The 24,011-nt window shown below is 38.8% G+C and overlaps 1 protein-coding gene and 1 long non-coding RNA gene across 5 annotated transcripts; one reads left to right on the top strand and one right to left on the bottom strand.

Moving 5' to 3' along the window:
* Positions 1-13: 13 nt before the first annotated feature.
* Positions 14-5,095, bottom strand: LOC147825283 (uncharacterized). The gene is made up of 3 exons (XR_015440861.1): positions 4,961-5,095; positions 1,708-1,819; positions 14-700 (listed from the first exon to the last, which is right to left on the bottom strand). It is a non-coding gene; the product is annotated as an uncharacterized LOC147825283 (long non-coding RNA).
* Positions 5,096-5,123: 28 nt separating this feature from the next.
* Tm4sf18 (transmembrane 4 L six family member 18) lies at positions 5,124-23,188 on the top strand. 4 transcript variants are annotated; one of them, XM_021252962.2, is made up of 6 exons: positions 5,124-5,295; positions 5,374-5,567; positions 8,498-8,581; positions 13,745-13,887; positions 19,939-20,023; positions 21,168-23,188. In XM_021252962.2, exons 2-6 carry the CDS (start codon positions 5,391-5,393, stop codon positions 21,180-21,182), a joined length of 504 nt encoding a protein of 167 aa, XP_021108621.1. In that variant the 5' UTR covers positions 5,124-5,295; positions 5,374-5,390; the 3' UTR covers positions 21,183-23,188. The 4 variants fall into 4 exon arrangements, with proteins under 4 accessions (XP_021108621.1, XP_012934092.1, XP_012934121.1 ...); XM_013078638.3 differs by having other exon boundaries at positions 19,843-20,023; XM_013078667.3 differs by lacking the exon at positions 8,498-8,581 and having other exon boundaries at positions 19,843-20,023.
* The last annotated feature ends 823 nt before the right edge of the window (positions 23,189-24,011 follow it).

Here is a 24,011-nt window from a genome sequence, read left to right as displayed (position 1 = left end):
CTCATTTCCCTTTGGGGTTGCTGTAGGTGATCTGAAAGTCTGGTTTTGAGACTTATTTATGTGTTTTCTCATTTCGACTGGGGCGGGGGGGGGGCTGTTAGCGCCTGCACGGATTACCTCCTCTGAGCTGGGTGAGGTGGGACAGGGGCTGGGAGCAGTGGTAGGGATGGTGGCCTGGAAGCCCCTTCCTCTGGGCCAGGAGCAGTGGGACAGAAGGTGGCCCAAAAGCCCTTTCCTCTGGGCTGGGAGCAGCGGGAGGGATGGTGACCGGGAAGCCCCTTCCTCTGGACCAGGAGTAGTGGGACAGAAGGTGGCCCAAAAGCCCTTTCCTCTGGGCTGGGAGCAGCGGGAGGGATGGTGACCGGGAAGCCCCTTCCTCTGGACCAGGAGTAGTGGGACGGCAGCTCAGAAGCCCCTACCTCTGGGCCGGGAACAGCGGGACTCAGTACCTTGGTCTGGTGGTCTGGTGTCCTCTGCGTCTTTGTAATGTGGAACCAGGTGGCTGCCTGTCTGCAGCGGGCTGATTCGGTGTCTTCCGCGGGACTCAGGACCTCGGTAGGGCGTGCACAGACCTTCCTGTGTGCAGCGGGATGATTCGGCGTATTCTGCGCGACTGGGGACCTCGGCAGGGCGTGGGCAGACCTGCCTGTCTGCAGCGGGGTGACTAGGCGTCTTCCATTCGACTCTGGTCCAGATAAATCTTGAGAAAGAATGTTAAACACAAAAATCAGGAACACTACTTCTGTTTACACAGCTGTTTCTTTGCTGCTGTCCTAATGTGTTTTTATACAAACATTCATGCAAAGTGGGTCCTTGTGGACCCTAACCAGGATTTGTGGCCATAGTCAGTGGAGGAAATCACAATTCATCTACTTTGAATTCTCAGAATAAATTTTTTTTCTAAAATATTAGCCCTTTCTGCTGCTAATTGTTTTTTTATTATTTTGGCAAACTTTTGTCTTTGATAAACTTCTTTCAGATGCTTCCTTCTTCCCTATTCTTCATCACCTGCGGGACTAATTTCAGGATTACACATGAACTTTGACTCCACAGTGACTCAGAGGCTGCACACCAAAACTATTTTAGGTGGAGTGTTTCCTCCTGAGTCACCCAGTCTCCCGGTAGCAGGCATCCTGCGGATTTCCTCATCTCTGCTGTTGAGAACAGGAAGCCGAGACCAGAAGCAGCCAATAAGCACAACATTACAGTGACTCTTCACAGTTACTGGCGACCAACAAAAAATCCTGATTTAGTAAGAAATTTTGGGCAGGAAAATTGAGAGCTTACTGAAGGCAAAGAGCTTCAAGGATGTTATTTATTAGGACACATTTTTTCAGAGGCAGGTTAAAAACTTTTCCTAGGCATAAAATTAAGTAAATGTTTTCATTCTCTGAAGAGACTTCATTAGATATTTTCACTAATGGGATAACCAAAGATAAGGAAATTGCTCAACTTCCTTTTTCACAATTTCATCAGGTTTTTTTCAGCCAGTTACATTTTCTTCATTCATTTTGTTGCTCTTACTGAACAGTTTTCCAAATGACAATTGGTTAAGCATGTCCCTGAAGTCTCAATAACTACCTGTGACATGAAACCATCACTATTCACATGAAACCACACACTATTTGAATATTGACCAAGTCCAGAGAATACTAGCTATGTACTTTGCACTTCCTTGACCCTGTATCTGTAGCAGATATCACTTACCTATTTAGGCAGACTAGCTGGCCTGAAGATCCCTCTCATTGAAGCCAGGAGACCTTCAAAATCACCCTATAGGCAGCCACTACCAAGGAATCAGAATGTTCCTATTTAAAACCTATTTGCAAAGAAAGAGAAGGGGTCACTGCATAGAAATGTATCAGACAAGGATAAAAGTGATGCAATAGTCCAAAAAGTATAAAAGATTTGGATTTATCTTCTAGCTCCTGAGTAAGTTTCTAAAATTTTTCTTAGATGATGTTATAGTCAGGGTTTTTGTAAGATAATACATTTACTACAGGACTCATAGTTTATAGGATTATTTTATGATAATTACTCAAAAAGTCAAACACAAAGGAGTACACTAGAGGCCCAAAGAATCCAGCCAAGGGCCTGGATCCCAGCAATTTCCCACACAAGTCCAGCTAAAGGCTTAGAATCCAAGGCAATGTCTTTTTTTCCCCCCATTAAGTTTATTGGTACATTTTAGGTATAAAATACAGTTACATTCATCATTGGGATCTTGCACTGTTACATGAGTATCTTGGTTCTTATTTTTTTCCCCATCCTCTGCCCTCCCATCACCCCCTCCACCCTTCCCTATTTGCAAAGACTTTGTTTCCATTTTTTTCCTTTTCTCGTATTTTTTCTTTTCCCTTCTTTCCCTTACTCCTCCCAATTCCCCTGCTCCTTTAGACATTCACTTGATATTTACTTGATATTGTAATTTTAAAAATGTATAATTGATATTGTGTAATAGGAAGTAAAGGTCCAAGGCAATGTCTTCCATGAATCCAGCCAGTGTCCTAGAGCCCATGGGAATGTCTTATGCTTGTCTATATTGAGGATCTACACCAGAAAGGCCCAAAGGCCAGTGGTGGAAGCCAGAAAACCTACACTGTAAGATGAAGGATTTGTGTCCCCAAGCTGAAGGATCCACACTGGAGCCAGGAAGTGATGCTCACGGTGAATATCAGAGCTCCCCTGACAAAAACAGCAGCCATTCCCAACAACAGCGAGGACCCAAATTCTTCCTCTGAAAAGAACAGCTCAGTTTGCATCAGGAAAACTATCTGCAGCAAGCTTCTCCTAGAAAATCAACATGCCAAGATCTTCCCCTCTAGTTTTCTTCTATGGCTATTGACAACAATCCTCAGGTGGATCCTCCATGCCTAGACCACGTTGATTCAGTTCAGCTGGGCATTACAAGTTGACCATTAGTCAATCCACAACAGATGGTTTTTGTACACATGTAAAATGGGGGTAATAAAACCTTTACCTTTGTATCACTGAAAGAATTAATGGGAAAGAGTTGTTTATTTTTAATACTTGTGAAAATGTCTAGCATAGAACCTGGCACATGGAAAATACTCAATAGACAGTAATTCATCATGATTATTTTGAGGGGTCTCTGACTGAGTGTGATAGTTCACCTCACTGACTTGGAAAATTCCTGGAAGCTACGGTATTCTACAATGTGGAAAATATTCTAAGACTACATTCTCTGTAAACTTCAACAAAATGTATTCTTGTCACGCCTCTCTAAAATATAAAATAATCAGCAATAAATACTTTTATGAAATCTCAATTAGATTAAACCTCCTTAGAACCTTGCAAATATGTCTGATTCAACTCCTGGGCTTCTCCATAGGTAATGACTCTTCTGTGGTGATCTTGTCCTCCTTTTGTCTCTGTTCTTGCTCCTCCTTTCAGTGCCTATTAGAACCTCCATGAGAGCAGGTTTCAGATGAAGAAAACTGAGCATCAAATAAAACATTTTTCATTTTTCAGGCACCTCTGCTTGAATGTTGATGTGTATGGGGGCAAATGTTGTAATAAATGTCTGAAGAGAATGTCAATTTCAATACTGGATAAATTTTCCAACACATCCTACCCTTAGTTCACTGTCCTTCAAGGTGACTTCCTTTCATTCCTGGAAGGCACTTTCTAAGTGAGTCACTCTGTCTACACCTGCCACTGTTAACATCTGTTGTAAATGATCATTCCAATCTCTGTGCCTCTCAGTTTCTTTCCTCCGATCATCTTGTCCTCCACCTTAAATTTCTCTGTTGTCATGTTCTCTGTTTTGTTTGAATCCAAAAGTGGCTCCAAGTATCTAAATTCTCTAAATAAAAGTACAATTATAATGTAATCTTACAATTATGCTTATGAAAATAAATTTTGATTCTCTGGAATCAAAAGCATGTATGCTATAAAGTATTAATTGTTTCAGGAAGACAAGATCATATTAAATGTAAATAGTTTTGAGAACTATTTAGGACTTCATGATTCAGAACTCTGGATACAAAGAAGAGTAAATAAGCAAACTTTCTTCTGATTTATGTATTATTTTGACAATTTTGTTCCTTTAACTGCCATAATAAAAATAATAATATTATTAATTTTAATTTGACACTGGGTCTTGCTAAGTTGTGCTGCCATGGCTCGAACTTTCTATCCTCCTTCCTTACCCTGGTAGAGCCCTTTTATTATGACTGATGACTATCAGGCTGGGGATGTAGTGAGTGGTAGAGTACTTGCCTAGTATGTATGAGGCCTTGGGTTCATCCCCAGCAGAGAGAGAGATAGAGAGAGAGAGAGAGAGAGAGAGAGAGAGAGACTGATGGCTCCCGTTCATGGCTGCTTATATGCACCTGATATGATGTTTTGCATAAACAATCTTGTTAATCTTCACATTACTATTCAGGGATAACCCCATTTCATAGCTGAGGAAATTGAAACTTAAGAAAGTTGAGTTAAGCAGGGTCCCAACAGAAGGACTGGAATCTAGGTTAAGCAACCCTTGAGGTCTTTTCTGTGGTTTTCACGTTGTCTGTAACATGCTGGGACCCAGACTCCTTCCCATAATTCCTTTCTCATGTCATCATAATTAGAAGACATCTGTGGCTCTTTGAACTTAAGGCAATAATTTGTAAGGCAGAATTCCTAATCCTTGTTTCAAACTCATTGTTTACAAAATATTAATCAAATTACTCACCTTCTTTTCTCTCCTTTTCCTTAACAGTAAGAAAAAAAATATGCATTTATGCCTGAGAGGCAGAGGTGATAGCTGTGACTCATGGAAAGAAAGCTGTACTGATCTTATAACAATCAAGTCACCAATTGTGATGTCTTGTTTTTCTCACCGGTTCCTTAGTCCTCTGTGTACCCCTTCCAATTTGAATAATGCTCAATAGTCACCAGACAATAAAGAACATGGAGTTAAAGAGCGATATATAAAAAAGGATAACAATCATACCATGCTCTAGAAAGAGCATCCTTGGTACTTTTCTCTTTACTGCTGGTTGAAATTTGCCGGGCTCAATTCCAGTTCTCCCTTTAACTTCCTTCTTGGGGGTTAAGTCTCCGATGCTCTAATTCAGAGGAAAATGACTTATTTTCAAAAGCAGTGAAAAACACCTCATTCTTTTGGCACAGGATGAAGACCAACTCAGCTCTTCAGCCGTGATCATTGTCTATTGTTCTCCGAACAGTAAACCACTATTTCACACTGAGATTGTTGGCTGCTGTTGTAGTCCAAGTGCTGGCTCCTCATGAATATGAAGTGAAGGTCTCTGACCCAGAAAGTGGCAGGTAATATAAAAGGAAGCAAAAAAGACAGGTGAGAAGAAAGACAGGCTTTATGTGATTCTGTATTCTTGAAATCTGCAGGTTCCAAGCAGGGAAAAATGGGGTCTTGGAAGTGTGGAGGCTGCCTAAGTTGTCTGCTGATTTCTCTTGCACTTTGGAGTATCATTGTGAATATATTATTGTATTTCCCAAACGGGCAAACTTTCTATGCATCCAGCAATAAACTCACCAACTACGTGTGGTATTTTGAAGGACTCTGTTTCTCAGGAGTAATGGTAAGTGTGATTTTTAGATTTGGGATTGCAGAATGGAGAGTTGTAGAAAATCATCCTACTGATCTTAGGTTTGAGATTTAGAAGATGGGTAGAGGGGGAGGGGGTGGTAGTCCTTTAGGATTTGGGGTGTAGCTTTGTTTTCAATAAGCTACTCAGCAATGGAACTTCAGCAAAGCAGGAAGTTAGTCCTAAATGAAAGTTTGTGGGACACTGCCTTGTAAAAATAATAAACTGAAAAATATCACAAACCCCATGAATCAATTTAAGCTACTTAGTCTTCAGTCGCATTATTCTTTTCCAGAACAGATTTTCTCCCTGCACAATAATTTCTGTAGCCTGAGGGAGCATTGTGACAGCATGGAAATATCAGTGACACAGAGATTCAGACAAACCTGCCTTCAGAGCTAGGCTCTGTCATGCATGCTGTGAGGATTTTGGCAACTCACTCAAAAACATTGAGTCTTGTGTTAAAAATGTGAATAATGACATCTAATTTTCAAAGCGACTGTGAGGAATAAATAAAATCACATAAAGTGCCTAGGATAGAGCTGATATAGTAGTAAGTAGTCAGTATTATTGTGATTATAAATACTCAATCAAAGACTGGGACATGTCAGCACTAAATAGCTCAACTTTATACCTCTAATGAGATGGATGAAGGGTATTTTTAAAATATGAAGTCAAATTACCAGTGGTAAGAACCCAAGTTTTCTTGATAGTTTTGTGTTCTTTAAAAAATAAACAAAACAATAGTAAATCATGTTGGCAACCTAGAGGAAAAGACACTTTTCCTGATCATCCCATTTCTGAAAACAATACATTATGTACTGTAACTTTGCTAGGCTATGAATCATGTCAAAGAAAATTCATTATCATCTATCTCTACATCTTTGTGTGTCTGATTTTTTTTTTTTTTTTTTGCTACCAGGGATCAAACGCAGGACCTTGAGCTTGCAAGGCAGGTGCAGCGCCACTGAGCTAAATCCCCAGCCCTGTGTTTCTGACTATTACAATATTTGAATCATTATACTGGAAAGCAGTTTTTGTTTCATTTTGTTTACCATATTAAATTAGTAAACCTGAAGATATTAGTGTCCAGTGCTATTGAAGTTGCTATGTAATAGGTACATAACTAATGTTCTTAGTGGCATCACAAATAAATGCAAATATTTGGGAGAAGAGTTGGTACACTGTATCAAAGTCAAGGAATGTGCTTATGTCTTTTGACTCAGTAATCCTAAATCTTATCATTAATTCTGAGGAAATACTCCAACATAATGAAAGAGTGATACACACAGACATTGTGATAGCATTATTTATTAAGCAAATAACAAGAAGGAGCATCCTAGCAGAGAAAGGCTGAATAAATTTTGGCATATTCTCCTCATACATGGATAAAAATGTAATTATGAAAATATGACAGCATAAAAAATGCATATTATTTTATATTAAGTGAAAAAGATACTACAAAATTGGGTAAATTAGTATTGCAACTATGTAAGACATATGGATATGAGAAAACACTGAAAATAAATATGCTAAAACACAGGAGGGTGGTGGAATTATGGGTAATTTTCCTCCATTATTCTTGAGTCCCCTGTATTGCAGTTGTGTTTTAAAACAAACAAACAAAAACAAGGCAATCTGTCTTTCAACAGTTGATGTCTGAGCAACAGGACACTAGGGCACAGAGTTAATTATTTCTACCAATACTGTACTTCAGCTTTATTCCATTATTTTTTCCCTCAATATGTAATTGTAATGAACCAAAAAGGTGCAAGGCATAAATAAGATTAAACCAGAATTGGTCCAGGGATTTAGCTCAGTGGCACTGCCCCTGCCTTGCAAAAGCACAAGGTCCTGAGTTCGATCCCCAGTACCAGGAAAAAAAAAAGATTAAACCAGATCTTAAAATCTGTAGTAACTAATGGTATTAGAGAAATATATGACTCACTGGCTTATAGTCCAGATAAAATTTAAAATGGGAAACAACCTATTTCCTATTTTTACTAATTACTTTAATTTTCTAGGAAATTTATTATTTTAACTACAAAAATATTTTTAGGAGAAAGGGGAAAATATAGATAAATAATTAAATGGACAGATAAAGAAATGAGGGCTGAAGGAATTTGGAAACTGGAAATATTGGCTACAAATAGTAAAATAACAGTGAGGATTTGATACTGAGCATTGGGTATAAGTCAGGGATGGAGAATTTCCCACAGGTTGCAGTCCATAGCTGCCTTCCCCTTAAATTATAACAGTAAAGACAACCACATTCTTTCCAGAGCTTGAGTTCCTTGTTTAAGATACAGAAAGAGAGAGAGAGAGAGAGAGAGAGGCAGAATGCATGGAATTCTTCCAGTTTTCTGCTTGAAACAGACAAAATACACTTGAAAATTTGAATGTGAGAAGGCTCGATTGCATGGGGAGACTAAACTTACTTTAAAGAGACATAGTTTCAGATTAACTATGCCTGTCATCTCCATTCCCAGAGGGCAGTAAATGCAGTGGGGCTGTCAAACTGCAAACTCTGGTGAATAGGTTTCCTTTGTCCTCCACAACTCAGTCAGTGAGAAAAGCAGCTTTGCTGCCAAAGATGGCATTCTCCTCACCCTACCATCTATTCCTCCTTAATCATTAGCTTTGGGCTATTATAAACCATGATAATAGCTAATATTTATTAAACACTATAAATCTAGCACTAAGCTCCAATGTTACATATTACCTCATGACAACTCAGGGAAGTGAGTTCTCACACTGTGTTGTAGGGAACGACTCTCCAGTTCACATAGCTAGGAAGTGCCAGAGCTGGGATTTGAACCCAGGTCTGCCTGACTCCAGGGACTATGCTTGGAGTCACTGTTCTCTGATCAGGAGCAGGAGTGTGAAGCAGCACTGCATTTCTCACATTTCTCCCCTCCTTACAGATGCTTGTAGTAGCTGCAGTTCTCCTTGTCCTGGACAATAAACATAAATGTTGCCAGAGTGAAAACTGCAGCAGAAAGTACATGGTAAGAGCGATAGTTTGGGGCGGGATGGTGGTGGTTTAGTGGCTCCAGCTTTCTTTCCTCGCACTCAGAAATGTGGAAACATTGACACCATCACACTCTCTCCATCCCCTGTCACTCAGAGACCACGAGTTTACTCCTAAGATCCCTTCCACTTTGTTTACACTATTTTCTCCACCTTCATTCTGCTGATGTTCTTCCAGAAACTCAGGATTTAAACATATGTAAAATTACAAAACAATATTTCTTTTTCCTAAGTGGTTTCTAGGTGTCTAATTTTTCCCTTATCAACTTCACTGCAGACTAATTTATGTACAATAAATGGCATCCATTGAAAGTGTACAATTCCACGAGTTTAAGCCATTGAATGCATTTATGAGACTGAAGATAAGAACATTTCCATTACTCCCAAAAGATTAACCTTTGATATGTTCTTTACCATTACAGATTAGTTTATATTTTATATAAAATGAATCTTATAGTAATTGCATTTTTTATCTGGCTTCTGTCACATACCACAATGATTTTTAGATTCATCTATGTTGTTAGGCATATATAATGTACTTTTAAAAATTAGAACTTTAAAAATAATTAAAATGGCACCAGAGTGAATAATACAACCAGATTTTCCCACCCCAGGCTCAACAGGCAGGCCTAGACTCCCACATTTCCACCATTAACCTCCTTCTCCTCTTCTTCTTTCTTATCATCATTAACTCTCCTTTGCATAGCACTCCATAGTTCTTTCACCTTTACCCAGTCCATTAGGTCACCACTGCTCCTATTTTACAGGTGGAGCTCCTGTGACTCAAGAGAACATGTGAAATAATAAGTAGGAGAAGCTTTAAAGTGAGGTCTGGTGGGCGTTTCTTTGCAGCATGGCACCACATGTTAGCTCCACATTGCAGTCACCTGGGAACTCACATAAATACTAGTGCCCGACTCCCACCTGGAGTCTCTGAATTGTCAGCTGAGGTATGACCTGGGTGTGGACTTTTCAAAAATCTCCCAGGAGAGTTTAATGTGTAACTAAGTTGGTACAGCCAACTTTCTTTAACTGGTGCCTCTAGAAAATGAAATTTGTTGCTTAATTTAGCACTGTGTCCTAGATGAGAAGAATTTAAATACAATCTCCCTCTCTCTCTCTCTCTCTCTCTCTCTCTCTCTCTCTCTCTCTCTCATGTGCGTGTGTGTCTACTCAGATATGCCCTATTGATACAGTACTTCTATTATACTTACGGAAGAGCTTTCAAAATTGTTTAGGTAAGCAAGGGATTTATGTACACATTTAAGCTATAATACTATTATATTCAAGGAAATTCTAAAACAAATGTGTCAATCATTAAGTATGTTATAAAAATCAATGTTCAGTTTATTTTAACTTATTATTAGCATCTCCAGCATGAAAGGGTGCTAGAAATAATCGGAATATTGTCTTATATTTGGCATTGAAGAAGATGACTGACGTCTCATTAGGGAGAGCAGAGCAAAGGAGAGCGGATTCCTTTCTTCCTTGTTTGATTTTTCAAGATAGGTCCTAAACAGAGGTTTCAGTTTGTGTGCCCCCCGTAGCTAAATGTGCGATATAAATAAAAGTGAGCCTGGTAGGCATTAGAGCAAAATGTCCATCTATGCGGGAGAGGGAGCTGCTACTCAAGAGAGTCAAGTGTTGCTATGATAGAATTGGATGATAATTCCCAGTTTTCAGTAGAAAAACAGGTTTTTATATAAAAATTCTCAATGATAAAATATTGACAGTTAATTCTCATTTAAACCAAATAAAACACATCTTGCAGGCCAAATTGAAGTCTGCACCAATTTGTTACTTTTGCAGGTCTGTAATGAAAATTGAGGTCACTTAAAAGTCACGTCTTGGTTGTGAATGTGTCTCTCCGAAATTCATATTGAAACTTAATCGCCATTGTAGGATTAAGTGCTTTTGGGAACTTAGTAAGTGATGAGGACTCTTCCATCAGGAATTGGATTAGTGCCTAAAAAGACTTGAAGAGTACTCCTGACCTCTTCCACCATGTGAGAACATATAGAAAGTGGTATCTATGAAGAACAGGCCTTCCTTTGATATCAAATCTGGGGCAACTTAATCTTGGACTTCCCAGCCTTCAGGACTGTGAGCACTAACATTTTGTTGTTTATAAATTATCCAGCCTAAGCAATGTTTGTAAAAACAGCAACAGTCTTGTCTTCTGCCAAAATTCTTGGGCAGTTATCCTTGGAAAGAAAATACTGGTCAAATAAGTTCATTTGAAATAATAGCTAATATGTGTTATGTTTTAATTTTTCAAAACAGCTGTTACGTAGGTGCTATTATCTTCTACATCATGTACAACTTACAGAAAATGAAATTATGACTCAGAGAGATTCTCAGTCCCACTTTGTTGAGGAATTGAGGCTTGCCTCAACTGTGCAGTGGTGTGTATGTCCTGTGTACATACATTTGCTGTGGCTGCCAATTTCCCTAAGTAAAGGAATTCCCCACTAATCTTTCTGGTGAACGTATTAAGGGCCCATTTGATAAGCAAGGATCTGTCTCTTTTTCAAACATGCTTCTTCCTTTTTTAAAGTTGTAAATAAGCAAATAAATGAGAACAGGCAGATTTGCCTTATAAAATATAACTAATCTACCTTTTAAAAAACATAGCTCTGGGGCCAGGGATTTAGCTCAGTGGCACCACACCTGCCTTGCAAGCACAAGGTCCTGAGTTTGATATCTAGTACTGAAAAAAAAAAATGTAGCTCTGGTTCTCTCATTTCATTGGTAAAACCATTAAAATTAATATGAGAAATAATTTCAAAGAGCATTTAATCATATGTGAACATACCAATGAAATAATGATTATCAAATCAGAATTATTCTTTACTTCTTTGTGTATAGAAATGTTTTCCCAATTTTCCATGTAGTAATGTATAAGCAGTGAAAAAATTTTAAACAAAGAAATACAATTTGGGGTAATTTTATTTGTGATGTCACAGGTTTGTTTACTTTTTCTGGTCTCAGCTTATGGATTTATCAAGTAGCTGACACATACTGATTTTTTGGTGTCTTCCTTTTACCTTCATATTAACATATTTAAAAATAGATTAATTTTTCTCCCAAACCAAATTGCCCTTCTTAACATCCCTGTTGGTGTATCCTTTTCATCCAACACCTAACTTAGGGTTTTTCTTTCAGTCCATCTCCAGTTACTCATTTCCCCACGATGCATTTTCCTCCTGTGCATGTCTTTGTCACCTCATGTGAAGTTGCCTCCACATGGAATCCTTATCTTTGGGCTCTCTCACTTTCAGCTCATGTGCTGCCACCACCACTAAGCAATCTTCCAAAAGTACATTTGTTCATGTCACTTCCTTGCTCAAAAACCAGCTTCATGATTTCTTAGAAAAACAGGGCAAGGTAAGTTCAAAATGAACTGGGAACCCTGGAAAGCAAGGGAGTGATCAAAACAGGATGGGGGAATGTCAAAGGGCATTGACTTAAATAAATGGCTTTTCCCATCACCAAACTGGGGCACTTAACAGAATAATGGAGGTTAAAATTATAGCACCTTGTATTATAAAACCTATGAATCCAAAATAATATTGAAAGAGAGAAGCAAAAGAGAGAAGGAAAATGAAAATTCTGTACAGAAAAATGATAATGTAAAATATAAGGACATGGTAGAATTATAAATCTGCACATTGCAAGCCCTCATGTGACCACTGGTGATCAGTGGGTAGGAGGCTCACCAGTGGATGCTAGAGCCATCAGGGAAATGTTGTTACAAAATGACTATGACACTGTCTCAAAGTACTACCTCACCAATTATTTACTAATTGCAAGACAGAAAATGTACCTGTGCAGGGGAGAGATCTGAAGGATGCCCTAGCCAAGAGAACAAACTTAGCACCACCAATAGCATGAGAGACACACAATATAAAGCATACCATTCAAGTATTCTTGACAAAATATTTGGGTCCCCATGTGTGGAAACAATTAGAAAAGCCCAGAATGTGGGTGGTCATGATGGTTGGCTGGCTTTCTTTAAAAAAAAAAATCAATATTATGAAAAACAAAAAGTCAAACTGGTATAGATTAAAGGAAACGAAGGTGACATACTCTTGTATATAAAACTTCATTGGACATTTTACAAAAAGTTTCAAAGAATTACAAAGCAGTAAACTGTTGTTATCCTTAGAAAAGGTGTATGCTGATGTATTTAAGATTATAAAGCCTACAAACTCACTTTCAAATGGTTCAGGAACAAAATTGTATAATTAAATATATATCTGTGTGCATATATACATCATACATATACAGGGAGCACAGATGTGGTACAATATTCAGGACAAGGGAGGCTGGATAAAAGACATACAAAGATTTGTGGTACTACACCTTCAATATTTTTATAGACTTAAAAATTTTAAGTCAAATGGTGTCAGGAAGAAGTCCTTAGCCAAGGAAGTGCAGATCTCTGATCCGGCATTCAGGCATCTGTGAAGCTGTGTTCGCTGGGGCTGGGTGAGCACTGAAGGCTGAAATGTGTCCTGTCAGCCATGTCTCCCTACATTAGACCAGGGCAACCTGCTCTTCGGAGCTTCTCCCCTCGCTCCTGTGGTCAGACCACCCTCTCAATGCCTCAAAACTCTCTTGTGCCCGGCTCCTGCCCCCCAACTCAGGTGGAAGCACCCTCTTCCCCCTCCATTCCATCTGCATGTGAATGTGAATATCTAGGCTGACACAAGATAGTCCCCTTTCTATTCCTCCATGTGAAAATATTAACATATAAAAGGTCATAGCTTATCATTCTTACAGAACCCTTCATATCTAGAAAAGAACAGGGTTTATAAATAGCTAGGATGATCAATCACATCCCTTCACCACAATTCTGTAAGAGGAGATCCTTATTTTGATGTTAAAATTCCAGAAAAAAGGAAAAATTTAGTAAATTACCTAGTTCCCTCTATGTGATGGGAAACAAATGGTCATTTTCAGATGTATTTTAAAGATAAGCTATATTTGGGTTAAATGTTTTGGTTTGTTGTGGGCATTTGGCATTATATAAGCTATAATAGATGTGGATCAGAAGGGGAAATACCCTTTCAAAAATGTATCCACACGACCCCTTTGTCTTAGTCTATGGCAATAACCTTCTCCTATGTTTAATTTAGACACTGCTGTCTGTTATCTTTTCTGCCCTTGGAATTGCTTTCTCTGGATACTGCCTGGTCATATCTGCTTTGGGTCTTGTCCAGGGCCCATACTGCCGCACCCAGGATGGCTGGCACTATGCATTTGAAGGCACTGCAGGACGGTAAGGACTAACTCCCCAAACCAAGGAGCTCAGAAAACCAGGAACCCCTGGCTTCATACTTAAGCCCATTTGCCACAAGAACTGTGAGGTTCTATGTAGTTACTTTAGTGTAACCTTTTCCTACTAATTTGCTAATATCCAGATCAGTTTGTTCATTCCTACACAGATCTTTAATTAGATGTTTACTTTCTCCAGTCTTTTAATGCAATATGCATCCAGTATTCTGAGGCTATCACGGATATATCCAAATGAAGTGTATGTCTTCCCATGTTTCAGATTAGCACCTCTTGGCTACTGTGGCCTGGTAATTGCTGGTGCTTGGGGTCTGATTGGTTCCAGCAATTCAGTCTCATTTTGTGGCCAGGCTGGACATGGGGTTTCTTACAGATGTGAAAGGGGCTTGGCTGAGAGGGAGCTGTGATGCCCATCAATAGTGCCACTCTGGGCTATAGCAACAGGGGCAACACAGAGATAGAACCAGGTGAATGGGACATGAAGTCTGAGATTCAGGAACACAACTGGATACGTCAGGTTCTAGAAGGAGCAAAGAGCCCACTTAGCTTGCCCAAAAGGCTGGTAGATCTAGCAATCCAGTCTTCGATCTCAGAATGCCTCCCCCAGCCCTGTGCCGGATTTATTGGGTGACCAATACCTGCTGATGTAGCTTAAGCCCAGAAAGAGATATAAGAGAGGTCCACTGAGTCTGTTTTTAATCCTGTGCTCAGAATTCTAATGGGATAAAATGATACCATTCCCAGGGGAAGTTCCATTTTCTTCTCTGCTCCCAGTGATCAGCTATATGTTCAAGGGCCTTGTCTATCTGGGTGTACAGGCATGGCAGAGCTGCATCTGTGCCCAGAGCTCCTTCATTGTGGACATTTGATAATGTACCACTTTTAGTAAGCAGGGATCTCCTTTAGGTAAGGGTGGACCCAGACAGTAACCACAGGACTTCTTGAGTAGTTGGAGGAGACACTCTTGTGAGATTGAAGGGGGTCAGGAAAAGGACTTTCATATACAAATTCCTTTGGGGGGGGTTGGAAGACCCCCACCCCTTCTTTTATGCCACTAGCCCCTGAAATTTTCCCTGCCACCAAACTGAAATCCTTCCTCTTTCAATACGTGAATCTCAGGCTACCCACATGCCTCTCCACCACTCCTATAAGCTGTCTTTGATGCTTGTTTTCACCTGCCTCTGTCTATATAAAAATATTTGGAGGTCATGTAGGAAGCTAGTCTCTGGTCTTTCAGAAGTTTCCAAAACTTAAGAGATGCAGGGTGGCACAGGGAATAAGACTGAAATTGAACATATAGTTATTCATTTGTGCAATTATTCAGCAAATATTTATTGAGTACCTACTATGTTCTATGTATCAGAGATAAAGTATAGAGAGCCCCCTGCCATCTAGGGATGAATGGAATATTAGAGAAGGAAGCCTTAGGGTGAATCTTGCCCTTGGTGCATAGGTCTTTGATGCTTATAGATCTTAAGTCTTGCCTCAATAAGCTCTATGACCTTTGGCAAATATCTGGATATCTCTGAGTCTCTGTAAGTTGGAAATAATAATCTTTTCTAACTCATAGAATTGAGTATTAAATGGAAGTAATGCACAAGGGAGATGTAAAACATTTTTATGACATGCCAAGTTTTATTATTAGAGTCATTACCCTGGATGCTCCTTTATGCCACATGGTATTCTCAGCCTGTCAGCTGTCCAGTATGTATGATGCTGCCACCAACTCATATGATGACTGGTGAGGATCCTGAATCCATTTTATTTTTAAAACATTTTTTATTAGTATATGTTTGTAGTATGTAATGATTGCATTCCTAATGGGGAATTGGTACACTACACAACACAACACATCTTACTTATTTTTATCCCCTTCCTATCTTCCTATCACCCTTCCCTCCCTCTCTTGATCCCTTTTCCTTTTGCAAAAGTTCAATCTCCATATTTTCTATTATCTATCTTTTATTTTGCTCCTTTTTATTATACTTTTGTTTTCTCATATAAGAGAAAACATGATATTTAACCTTATGTGTCTGATTTATTTCTCTTAACATTATGGTCTCATGGTTCATCTATTTTCCTATGAATTGCTCAGATTTATCCTTCTTTATTGCAGAGCAGTACTCCATTGTGTATAAATACCATATTTTCCTTATCCATTCATCTGTTGATGGACATATAGGCTGCTTTCAATGCCTCATTTCTCCATCAATTTCAAAACATATTTTTGCAAGACACATGAATCTTGGCTGGAAGTTGCTTTCTTTTAGAGTCTGAAACACTTTACTCCTTGCTCTGTTGGGCTTTAAGGTTTGTGTTGACAAGTCTATTGTAATTCTAATGAGTTTACCTTTATAAGTGATTAGTTGCTTTTCTCTAAAAGGTTTTAAGATTCTGTATTTGGGTTGGGTTTCTGAGATTTTGTCTATGATGTGTTGTGAAGTCCTTTTCTGATTGTGGCTATATAAGGTTCAATACACCTCATTATCTGTACATTAAATTGTATTTGGAAAGTTTTCTGCTATTATTTCTATAAACAAGTTTTTTATGCCATTTGTGATGTCTTCTGATTTTTCACCAATTCCAATTAATCTTCAATTAGTCTTCTTTGCATCATCCAGCAGCTATTGGATCCATTTTCCATGTTCTATTGTTGTTTTTAATGTATTTCTGAATATATGGTCACCTATATCAGTCTTAGCTTCTAGTTTTGGGGGTTTTTTATACTAAAAGAATAAAGATTTTTATTAAGCATTGTAAGTTGCATTCAATAGCCTCCAGATATGCCACACCACAATCCATCGACAGTCAATCAGACCCAACAGCAGTTCATTCTTCACAATCCATGAGTTAGGGCAGAACTCCCTTCAACTTACAGTAAGATCCTACTTAGCTCTTGTGGGCAGGGGTTGGGGAATTACACCTCATTTCTGATCATTAATGTGATGAAGTGCATCAGAAGTAAATGAAAATGATAAGAAGTGATTTTGATTTCAAAGTACATTGTTTAGAAACATTAACAAAAACATCAAAATGATAGAAGTATACCTTTAGCTTCTAGTTTTTATACTGTGTCCTCAAATTGGTTGCTTTTGCTGCCCATACATTCAACAGAAATTTTTATCTCGATTATTGTTTAGTACTTTTTATAAACTCTAATTCTTTGATAAAATGGTCATTCATGTTTTATATAATTGTTTTTTTTTTAGCTCAACCAGCTTTATCCAGTGATTTCTGTAAGCTGATTGTTTTGTTTATTATGTCCATTATCTATTATATCATTTTTGAGGTCACCAAACACCTTATTGATCTGGGTTTTTTTGTCCTGTTTTTTATCATTTTGTGTAAGCCAGCTATTTTTCTTTTATTTTCTCACATTGACACCCCTCCAAGCTTTGAGGGAATTGGAAGTTTTCAGAGGGATTAGTTGCCTTTTCTTCTCATGTTTTGTGTGTTTGTGTGTGTGCATGCACACTCATGCTGAGGTTTACAGGCCTCTTACAGTGGAAAGACTTTGTTGCTAGTGTAAAGATTTCTTTAGTTAGTGTCTGCTTTTTAGTGATACACTCTTTTCATGGCTAACTGTGGACCTTTGCCTCTGTCCCAAGATCCAACCATCTCTGTTAATTTGGAAGGGAAGGGTGCAGGCAGTGAAGTTGGCCCAGAACCCAGTTCTCCAGAAATTAACCACAGTATTGTTTATGACAAAAAGACAAACCAGATATCGGCATGCTATAAAAAACAATTAATAGGAACAACTGTGCTACCCTGGCCATAGCAACACTATCAGCAACAATAAGAGACTCAAAGAGAGACTTGATAATATTGACATCTACTAAGTATCTACTAAATGTGACAGCTATATCATCAGTAACAATAGAAAAAATTCAACAAAAATAGCATACAGTTAACTAAACATCTAAGGATTAATAGTAATACTATTAAAGGGGGAGTGGGTGGGAATTGTGAGAATGAAACAAGTAAAATTTGAAAAATAAAGAAAGGATGAGGAAGAGAGAAAGTGAGATTAAAGATCCTGTTAAGGAGTAAAAGAAAATTAATAGAATCAGATAAATGTAACAGAAAAGAACAAACAAGAAAAAGAAGATAGAAAAAACAGAGAGCAAAATTTTAAAAAAGAAAAGAAAAAGACTCCAAACCCCAGAAAACCAATGAAGAAAGAATGGAGAGGAGAAGAAATGAGTCCAAAAAAATTCCTCTTTTATTTTGAATGAGTGTTTTTTCCCCAGGGTCTCCAGTATTGGATTCCATCAGATGTGGGATGAGGGATAGTGAGTCACTGCTAAAACCTATAGGGTTTCCACACTCATATTTCTGGGTATGAATGCTGGATTTTGTCCCACTTTTACCATTGGGTGTTGTCAGTCAATGATCCACTCTAGGACTCTAGTCACTCCAGCTGTTCTAGTTTCTATGTTCCTCTGTTCATCTCCAAGTTACATCTTTCTCTACTTTCTATTTGCCCCTCTGTCCATACACCCTGGCTGTGGCAACCATCCAAGCTGAGCCATATCCCTGCTTACAATGGTAGATGGGGGTAGAAAACAGACCATTGAGTTCTGTGCTGGATGTAGGCAGTGAGATGGGGGGTTCAAGCAAACCTCTGGACTTAGTGCTAGGACTTTCAGACCCAAACCCCTCTGAAAGCTACATAGAACTAGTCTGCCTTCTCACCACAAATGGCAGGACCCTGTCATCCTTCCTGGCTTGACCTTAAACATCTCATGGGTTTCTTCTATGTCTAGCCTACACTCTGTCCATGACTATCACTTGTGGCAATTGCATATCCAGTCACCAAAAACTGCAGAATAGTTGATGATTATTTTTGTTTGACGGTCTTCCATAGAGTCCAGTTCTCCATTTTAATTTATCTGAATGGAGAGGGTCTGGCTCTTCGGAGTAGTTCTAATGGTCAAGGCAGACCTAGGAGTGAGCAAGTCAGTTAGGTTGATTCAGTGTTTTGGTTTTTTTTCTCAAATAGGAAGGAGATAAAGAGATGGGTGGAGAGGGAAGGGGTAAGAGATGAAAAAGAAATTAAGATGTGTTATGTATATGTACCAACTCCCCAAAGGAATATAAATATTAGGTAGTACAAACATGTACTAAGAAAAAATTTTTTTAAAGTTAAAAAAAAGACTGTCTTGGAATGTTTGAATTTTCACATTCTTTTGTGACCGATTGAAACCCTCAATCTGCTATGTTCCTATCCTACAATCAGATCTTCTTAATGGTTGGGACAGAACCAGAGGTTCTCACTATGTGGCCCAGAGTAGCAGCAAACCAGCAATGTCCCTTGGAGACTTAGAAAAATGGAAAGGACTATCTCACCCAGATCTCCTGAATCCAACACTCTGGGTGGGCCCAGCAATCTGCTTCTTGTTGAGCCTTTTGGATACTCCGGATGAACACTCAAGTTTGAGGGTCACTATTTTAAGGGCTTGGGTCAGAATCAAGGAATTACTAACAGAATTTCTCTTTTCTTTTTTGCCACACATGTGATTTTATGCCCAGTACAAGCCCAATCCCATCTCTGACCCATGACTCTTGAGAAAGGCTCTCTGTCTCTGTTGGTGTTAACATGTGCTGCCTTTCACTGCTGTAGAACTCTTCTCTGTGTGTTTTGTTGCCTAATTAAACTGAAATTGCTTCCAAGGCAGGCACCAATTTATAACAAACTAAGTGTCTAATTCAAGGCTATGCATGCAGTGTGTTCAGTGTATATACGTATGAATGAATGGTTTTCCGAATATATAATTCATATTATTATTCAGTATTTCTAATATAATAATGCATTAATATTACCATAAATTTTAGTAGTATCTATTAATTTCCCGAACACATCAATACCTGTATCTTCCTCCTTGGATCAAGTGTATAGACTAAGCTGTGGGTCTTGTTGACCACTTCCTCCCTCTCTCAGTTTTCTTACAAACTCCAGCGAATGGACCCAGTGTCTGGAACCCGCACACGTGGTGGAATGGAATGTCATTTTGTTTTCCATTCTCATAACCCTCAGTGGGCTTCAAGTGATCGTCTGCCTCATCCGAGTAGTCATTCAGTTATCGAAGATGCTGTGTGGAACCTATTCAGTCATCATCCAGGTAACAGACATGGCTATCTCTACCTCCTCCATTTTACTCTCACTTCTCAAAATTCAATGAGTATTATTGAAAGGTATCTAGGGTTCCACATTTCTTCCATTTCTACTGCTTCATCTTTACTCAAAATCTAAAAATCTCATTTTTGTCTGATATTCCAATGTGTCTATCGACTTCTGTATATGGATTGAGTCAACTCAGTAATTGTAAACTCTACATTCCATGTTGTATGGGGAGAGCAGTATAGCAGTTTTGAATGCATGTCCTAGGTACTTTTTTCTCATTGCTAAGACGAAATACCTGACACCCAAGTTAAAAGGGTTGATTTAGCTAACAACTGTAGAGGTTTTAGTCCATAATCAGCTAGCTCCAAGGCAAGATGGCTTGGCAGAGGGGCATTGCAGAGGAGAACAGTTCATGGAACCCACAAGGTAGCAAAAACAACAAAGGACCTTAAAAGTGTCTTTTTGCCCCCTTTATCTTATCTTGACTATTTAAGGTGGCAGCACTCACACCTTTAATCCTAGTGCCCTTGAACCTAGCATTGTATCATGAGTCAATCCCAGCATCACACACCCTAGATCCAGCCACCTCTGAAAAGCCCATCTATGACCACATGAGGCTTTGGGGGAACATCTAGACACAAACCATAACAATGAGCACTATTTCAACAATGAGCACTATTTCATTGTTCTAAGTAGAGCTATCCTAAACCATGAAGAAATTTTACCATTTATTAAGAATTTTCCTGTTCATAAGTTAATTAAAGGCTTAGAATCTTATCCTACTGAAATAGCTTCTCTGAACTACCAAATCTTTTTTGTGCTGTGTGCATTTGCACATGGTTTGAAGAGGGGAAATGTGTCTTTATCCTATTGAAATTATTTTAACTTTATCTGCTAAAATACTAATATTAATTTAGTTATAATTGAAACTGCTAACAAGTACAGAATTTAAAAAATAAATGAAAAATTGTGCCTGTTGTTAGCAGCATAATATGTGTAATGCCTTTCCTAGAAGTTTCAAATAGATATTCTCCTATTCTGTCATGTTTTAAAGATGAAGTATGAGTTTGATTGTTACTTAGATTATGAATCATTAATCAAGCCAAACTTATGACTTATTATGTTTTTCCTTTTTTCTATAGCCTGGAATCATTTGAATAAGGACAAGAATGTTTCCATTATCAAGATATGAGCACCTGTCTAAGTTATATCCACTGTATACACTGGAGAGCAATTTTCAAATGATAAGAGTTTTTTACATTTGGTGTATATTGTGATAATTTTGAAATGTACAGTCCTCACTGGAAGTGCTAATTACGCTACCTTTTCATTTAGAATTTTTTTCAAAGTTATATGTGCCAGGAACTTCAGAAATGTTCATAACCTTTGATCAAAAAAACTATCTCAAGAATCTATGATATGGAAACAAGAATGTGAAGTAAAGCTTCATGTAAATCTGTATAATTGCAACATTAGTTATTATTCTGGAAAATTATAAATAGCCAAGTCTACCATGAGGGGATGTAGTAAAGAGTGGTACATTAGGAATGAAATTATATGGTAATTACAAATGATGTTTTAGGAATTAATAATGCTACATAAAAAGGCAAGTTATAAAGCTAGGTGTAGTGGTGCATGCCTGTAATCCCAGCACTTAGGAGGTTGAGTCAGGAGGATTGTTGTGAGTATGAGGCCAGCCTGGGCTATCTACGAAGTTCAAGGCCAATCTGAACTACATGGTGAGACCCTGTTTCAAAACAAAACAAAACACAAAACCAAAAAAAGGCAGTTTACAAATTTATATTTTTCAGTATAAGCATAACTATCTAAAACTATTGTGCACACCTATACTCCCAGCACTCAAGATACTAAGGCAGGAGGGTCCTGGTGAGTTTAAGGCCAGCCTGGGCTATATATTGAGATCAAGGCCAGCCTGAACTACTTGGCGAGAGCCTGTCTCAAAAAAAACTAAAATATTTTTTGTTGGTTTGCTACACCAAATAATTAAAATTTGGGATAGAAACTAAATCTAGAAGGAAATTCACCAAAGTACCAGCCAGGTATGGGTGATTTGGGTCATCGACAACTACTCTTCCTACATATCTCTGAGGTTTATTGAACATGTTTTACTCTAAATATTTTTAAACATATTTTTATTATTGAAGTTTCTAAAGGCATATGGCCTTTCCACATGTTTCCCAGCATTAAGTATCTGCAAACATCATGCAAGGTCACTTTAATGACTTTCAATGACAAAGCTCCAAAAAGAGTTTTATATAAACTTGTGCAACCTAGTTAACTCTTGGTCTTCTTTTCTTATTCCTGGTAGTGTCAAGAAGATGTAGCCTTGATGTACATAAACAGCTGTGTGCTATAGAAAATGACTGTTTACCAGTTGATACCTGTGTCATGGGAGTTATTAGTGTATTTATAAATACAAAAAAATTTTTCAAACAAAATTTCAAGTAGAACATGACAAATAAACTTTCCACCTGTAAGTACCATGCTCCCTTGAGGACAGCAACCATGCCTCATATTTTCCCACCAGCTATGGGCCCAGGGCGCACTCTGAGCTGATGTCCATGCCAGGCCTCTGCTCCCTGGGGCTGCTCTGCTGAGTGCTGTCCTCATCACAGACCCTCCTGGCCTCAACACTCCTGCCACCTCTCCATTGCCATCTCCATGGACACTGTCAGCACCTGCTCTGTGCCAATGCCAGCCAACAATCTGGAGGGCTGGGGGATGCCTGTCTCCTTGGTGCCTACTGGGCCAACAGTCTCCTTTAAGAGAAGCCACCTTGTCCACAGCCTTTGCTGGAGTGAGCATTCTGAAAGTGAGCTCGCTGGCAGAACCAGGGGGGTCTCTCGAGCCTCGGGAGCCTGTTGTTATGCTAGTGGTCTGACTCAGCCTGGAGTAGACACTGTCCAAATAAGATTGGTGGTTACATGTGCTTGAGAATTTGAACTAGGAAGCTCAGAAGGAAGCAACTGGAGCACAGCTGTAAGGAAAATGATTGAAAGTTGAGAAGGAAGCCAATACACAGAGAATACCTGCTTCATGTTAGTAATGGCGTCCATCTGGAGGAAGACAGATGAACTTCTGTCCCTAAGGCCCCTTTGTCATTCTGCCTTTGTCCATAATAAACAGTGACAGTGTTCATGAAGACTGACTTCCACTCTTGGATTCTTGGGTGAACTCTCTGCTTTATCACTGGGTCATTTCAATAAATCTCATGCTAAATCACGGCAGCTCTCTTCATTGCAACCAAAATGACCCAACCAAGGTCTCTGCTTTCTATATTCTGTGTTAGAGGCTTCTACAGGAGAGATGTTTAAGCCCAGAGTTGTATGGAGATTCACTCAACTTTCTTTAAAAACTAATTCATAATGCTTAATTCTTCGAAGAACTTAAACACGAGTTTGGTAGGTCCTGGTTCAGGAGACAGCCCAAGGTATGAATACCGTGTTGCACTCTGAGTGCGCCACCCTTCTGGCAGCAAAAGGATTTCTCACTCAGTGAAGCCCATAAGCAGGCCATGTCCAGCCCCTTCTTTTAAAATTCTCCCAAAGATACCTCAGCCCTCCTGTAAACAAATTTCTGGCAAGTCAATCCCTCCAGTTTTTCAGACAAATCACACTAGCTCAATCTTGTTTAGATTCAATATAGTGCCTCACATTGAGTGGGCTCTGAATAAATGCTAGCTAAATGACTCCACTACAGAATCGGGGACACTATCTAGTGTTAGCATATGGCCACAGGCAGTGACTTTTCTACCAGTATCCATTTAAGGAGTTTAAAATAGGAGAGGCAGGTATGTGTGTCATAGATCCTTTCCTTACACCCTAAGGGGTTATATTTCCACTAATACTCAACATCCTGCCAGCTAATCATAGTTGAGGGTAATTTCTATTTTATATATTTCTGGTCTTTATATATTACTTATCTCCAGTTCTCCTTGAGTCTATCTCACTGTTCTTTTCTTTACT

The sequence above is a fragment of the Heterocephalus glaber genome, unplaced genomic scaffold, assembly GCF_053883595.1.
Source record: "Heterocephalus glaber isolate CG9 unplaced genomic scaffold, H.glaber_assembly_v1.0 deba00001504, whole genome shotgun sequence".
Lineage (NCBI taxonomy): Eukaryota > Metazoa > Chordata > Mammalia > Rodentia > Bathyergidae > Heterocephalus > Heterocephalus glaber.
Note: the sequence above shows the minus strand (reverse complement) of the source record. Positions and strands in the feature narration are given on the sequence as shown.

What these genes read in the sequence shown, in the direction of transcription:
- Tm4sf18 (XM_013078638.3), top strand. Translation starts at nt 5,391, where the DNA reads ATGGGGTCTTGGAAGTGTGGAGGCTGCCTAAGTTGTCTGCTGATTTCT. An exon ending in ACTGCAGCAGAAAGTACATG is followed by an intron (nt 8,582 to 13,744) that starts GTAAGAGCGATA and finishes TGTTTAATTTAG; the next exon opens with ACACTGCTGTCTGTTATCTT. An exon ending in TTTGAAGGCACTGCAGGACG is followed by an intron (nt 13,888 to 19,842) that starts GTAAGGACTAAC and finishes TCCCTCTCTCAG; the next exon opens with TTTTCTTACAAACTCCAGCG.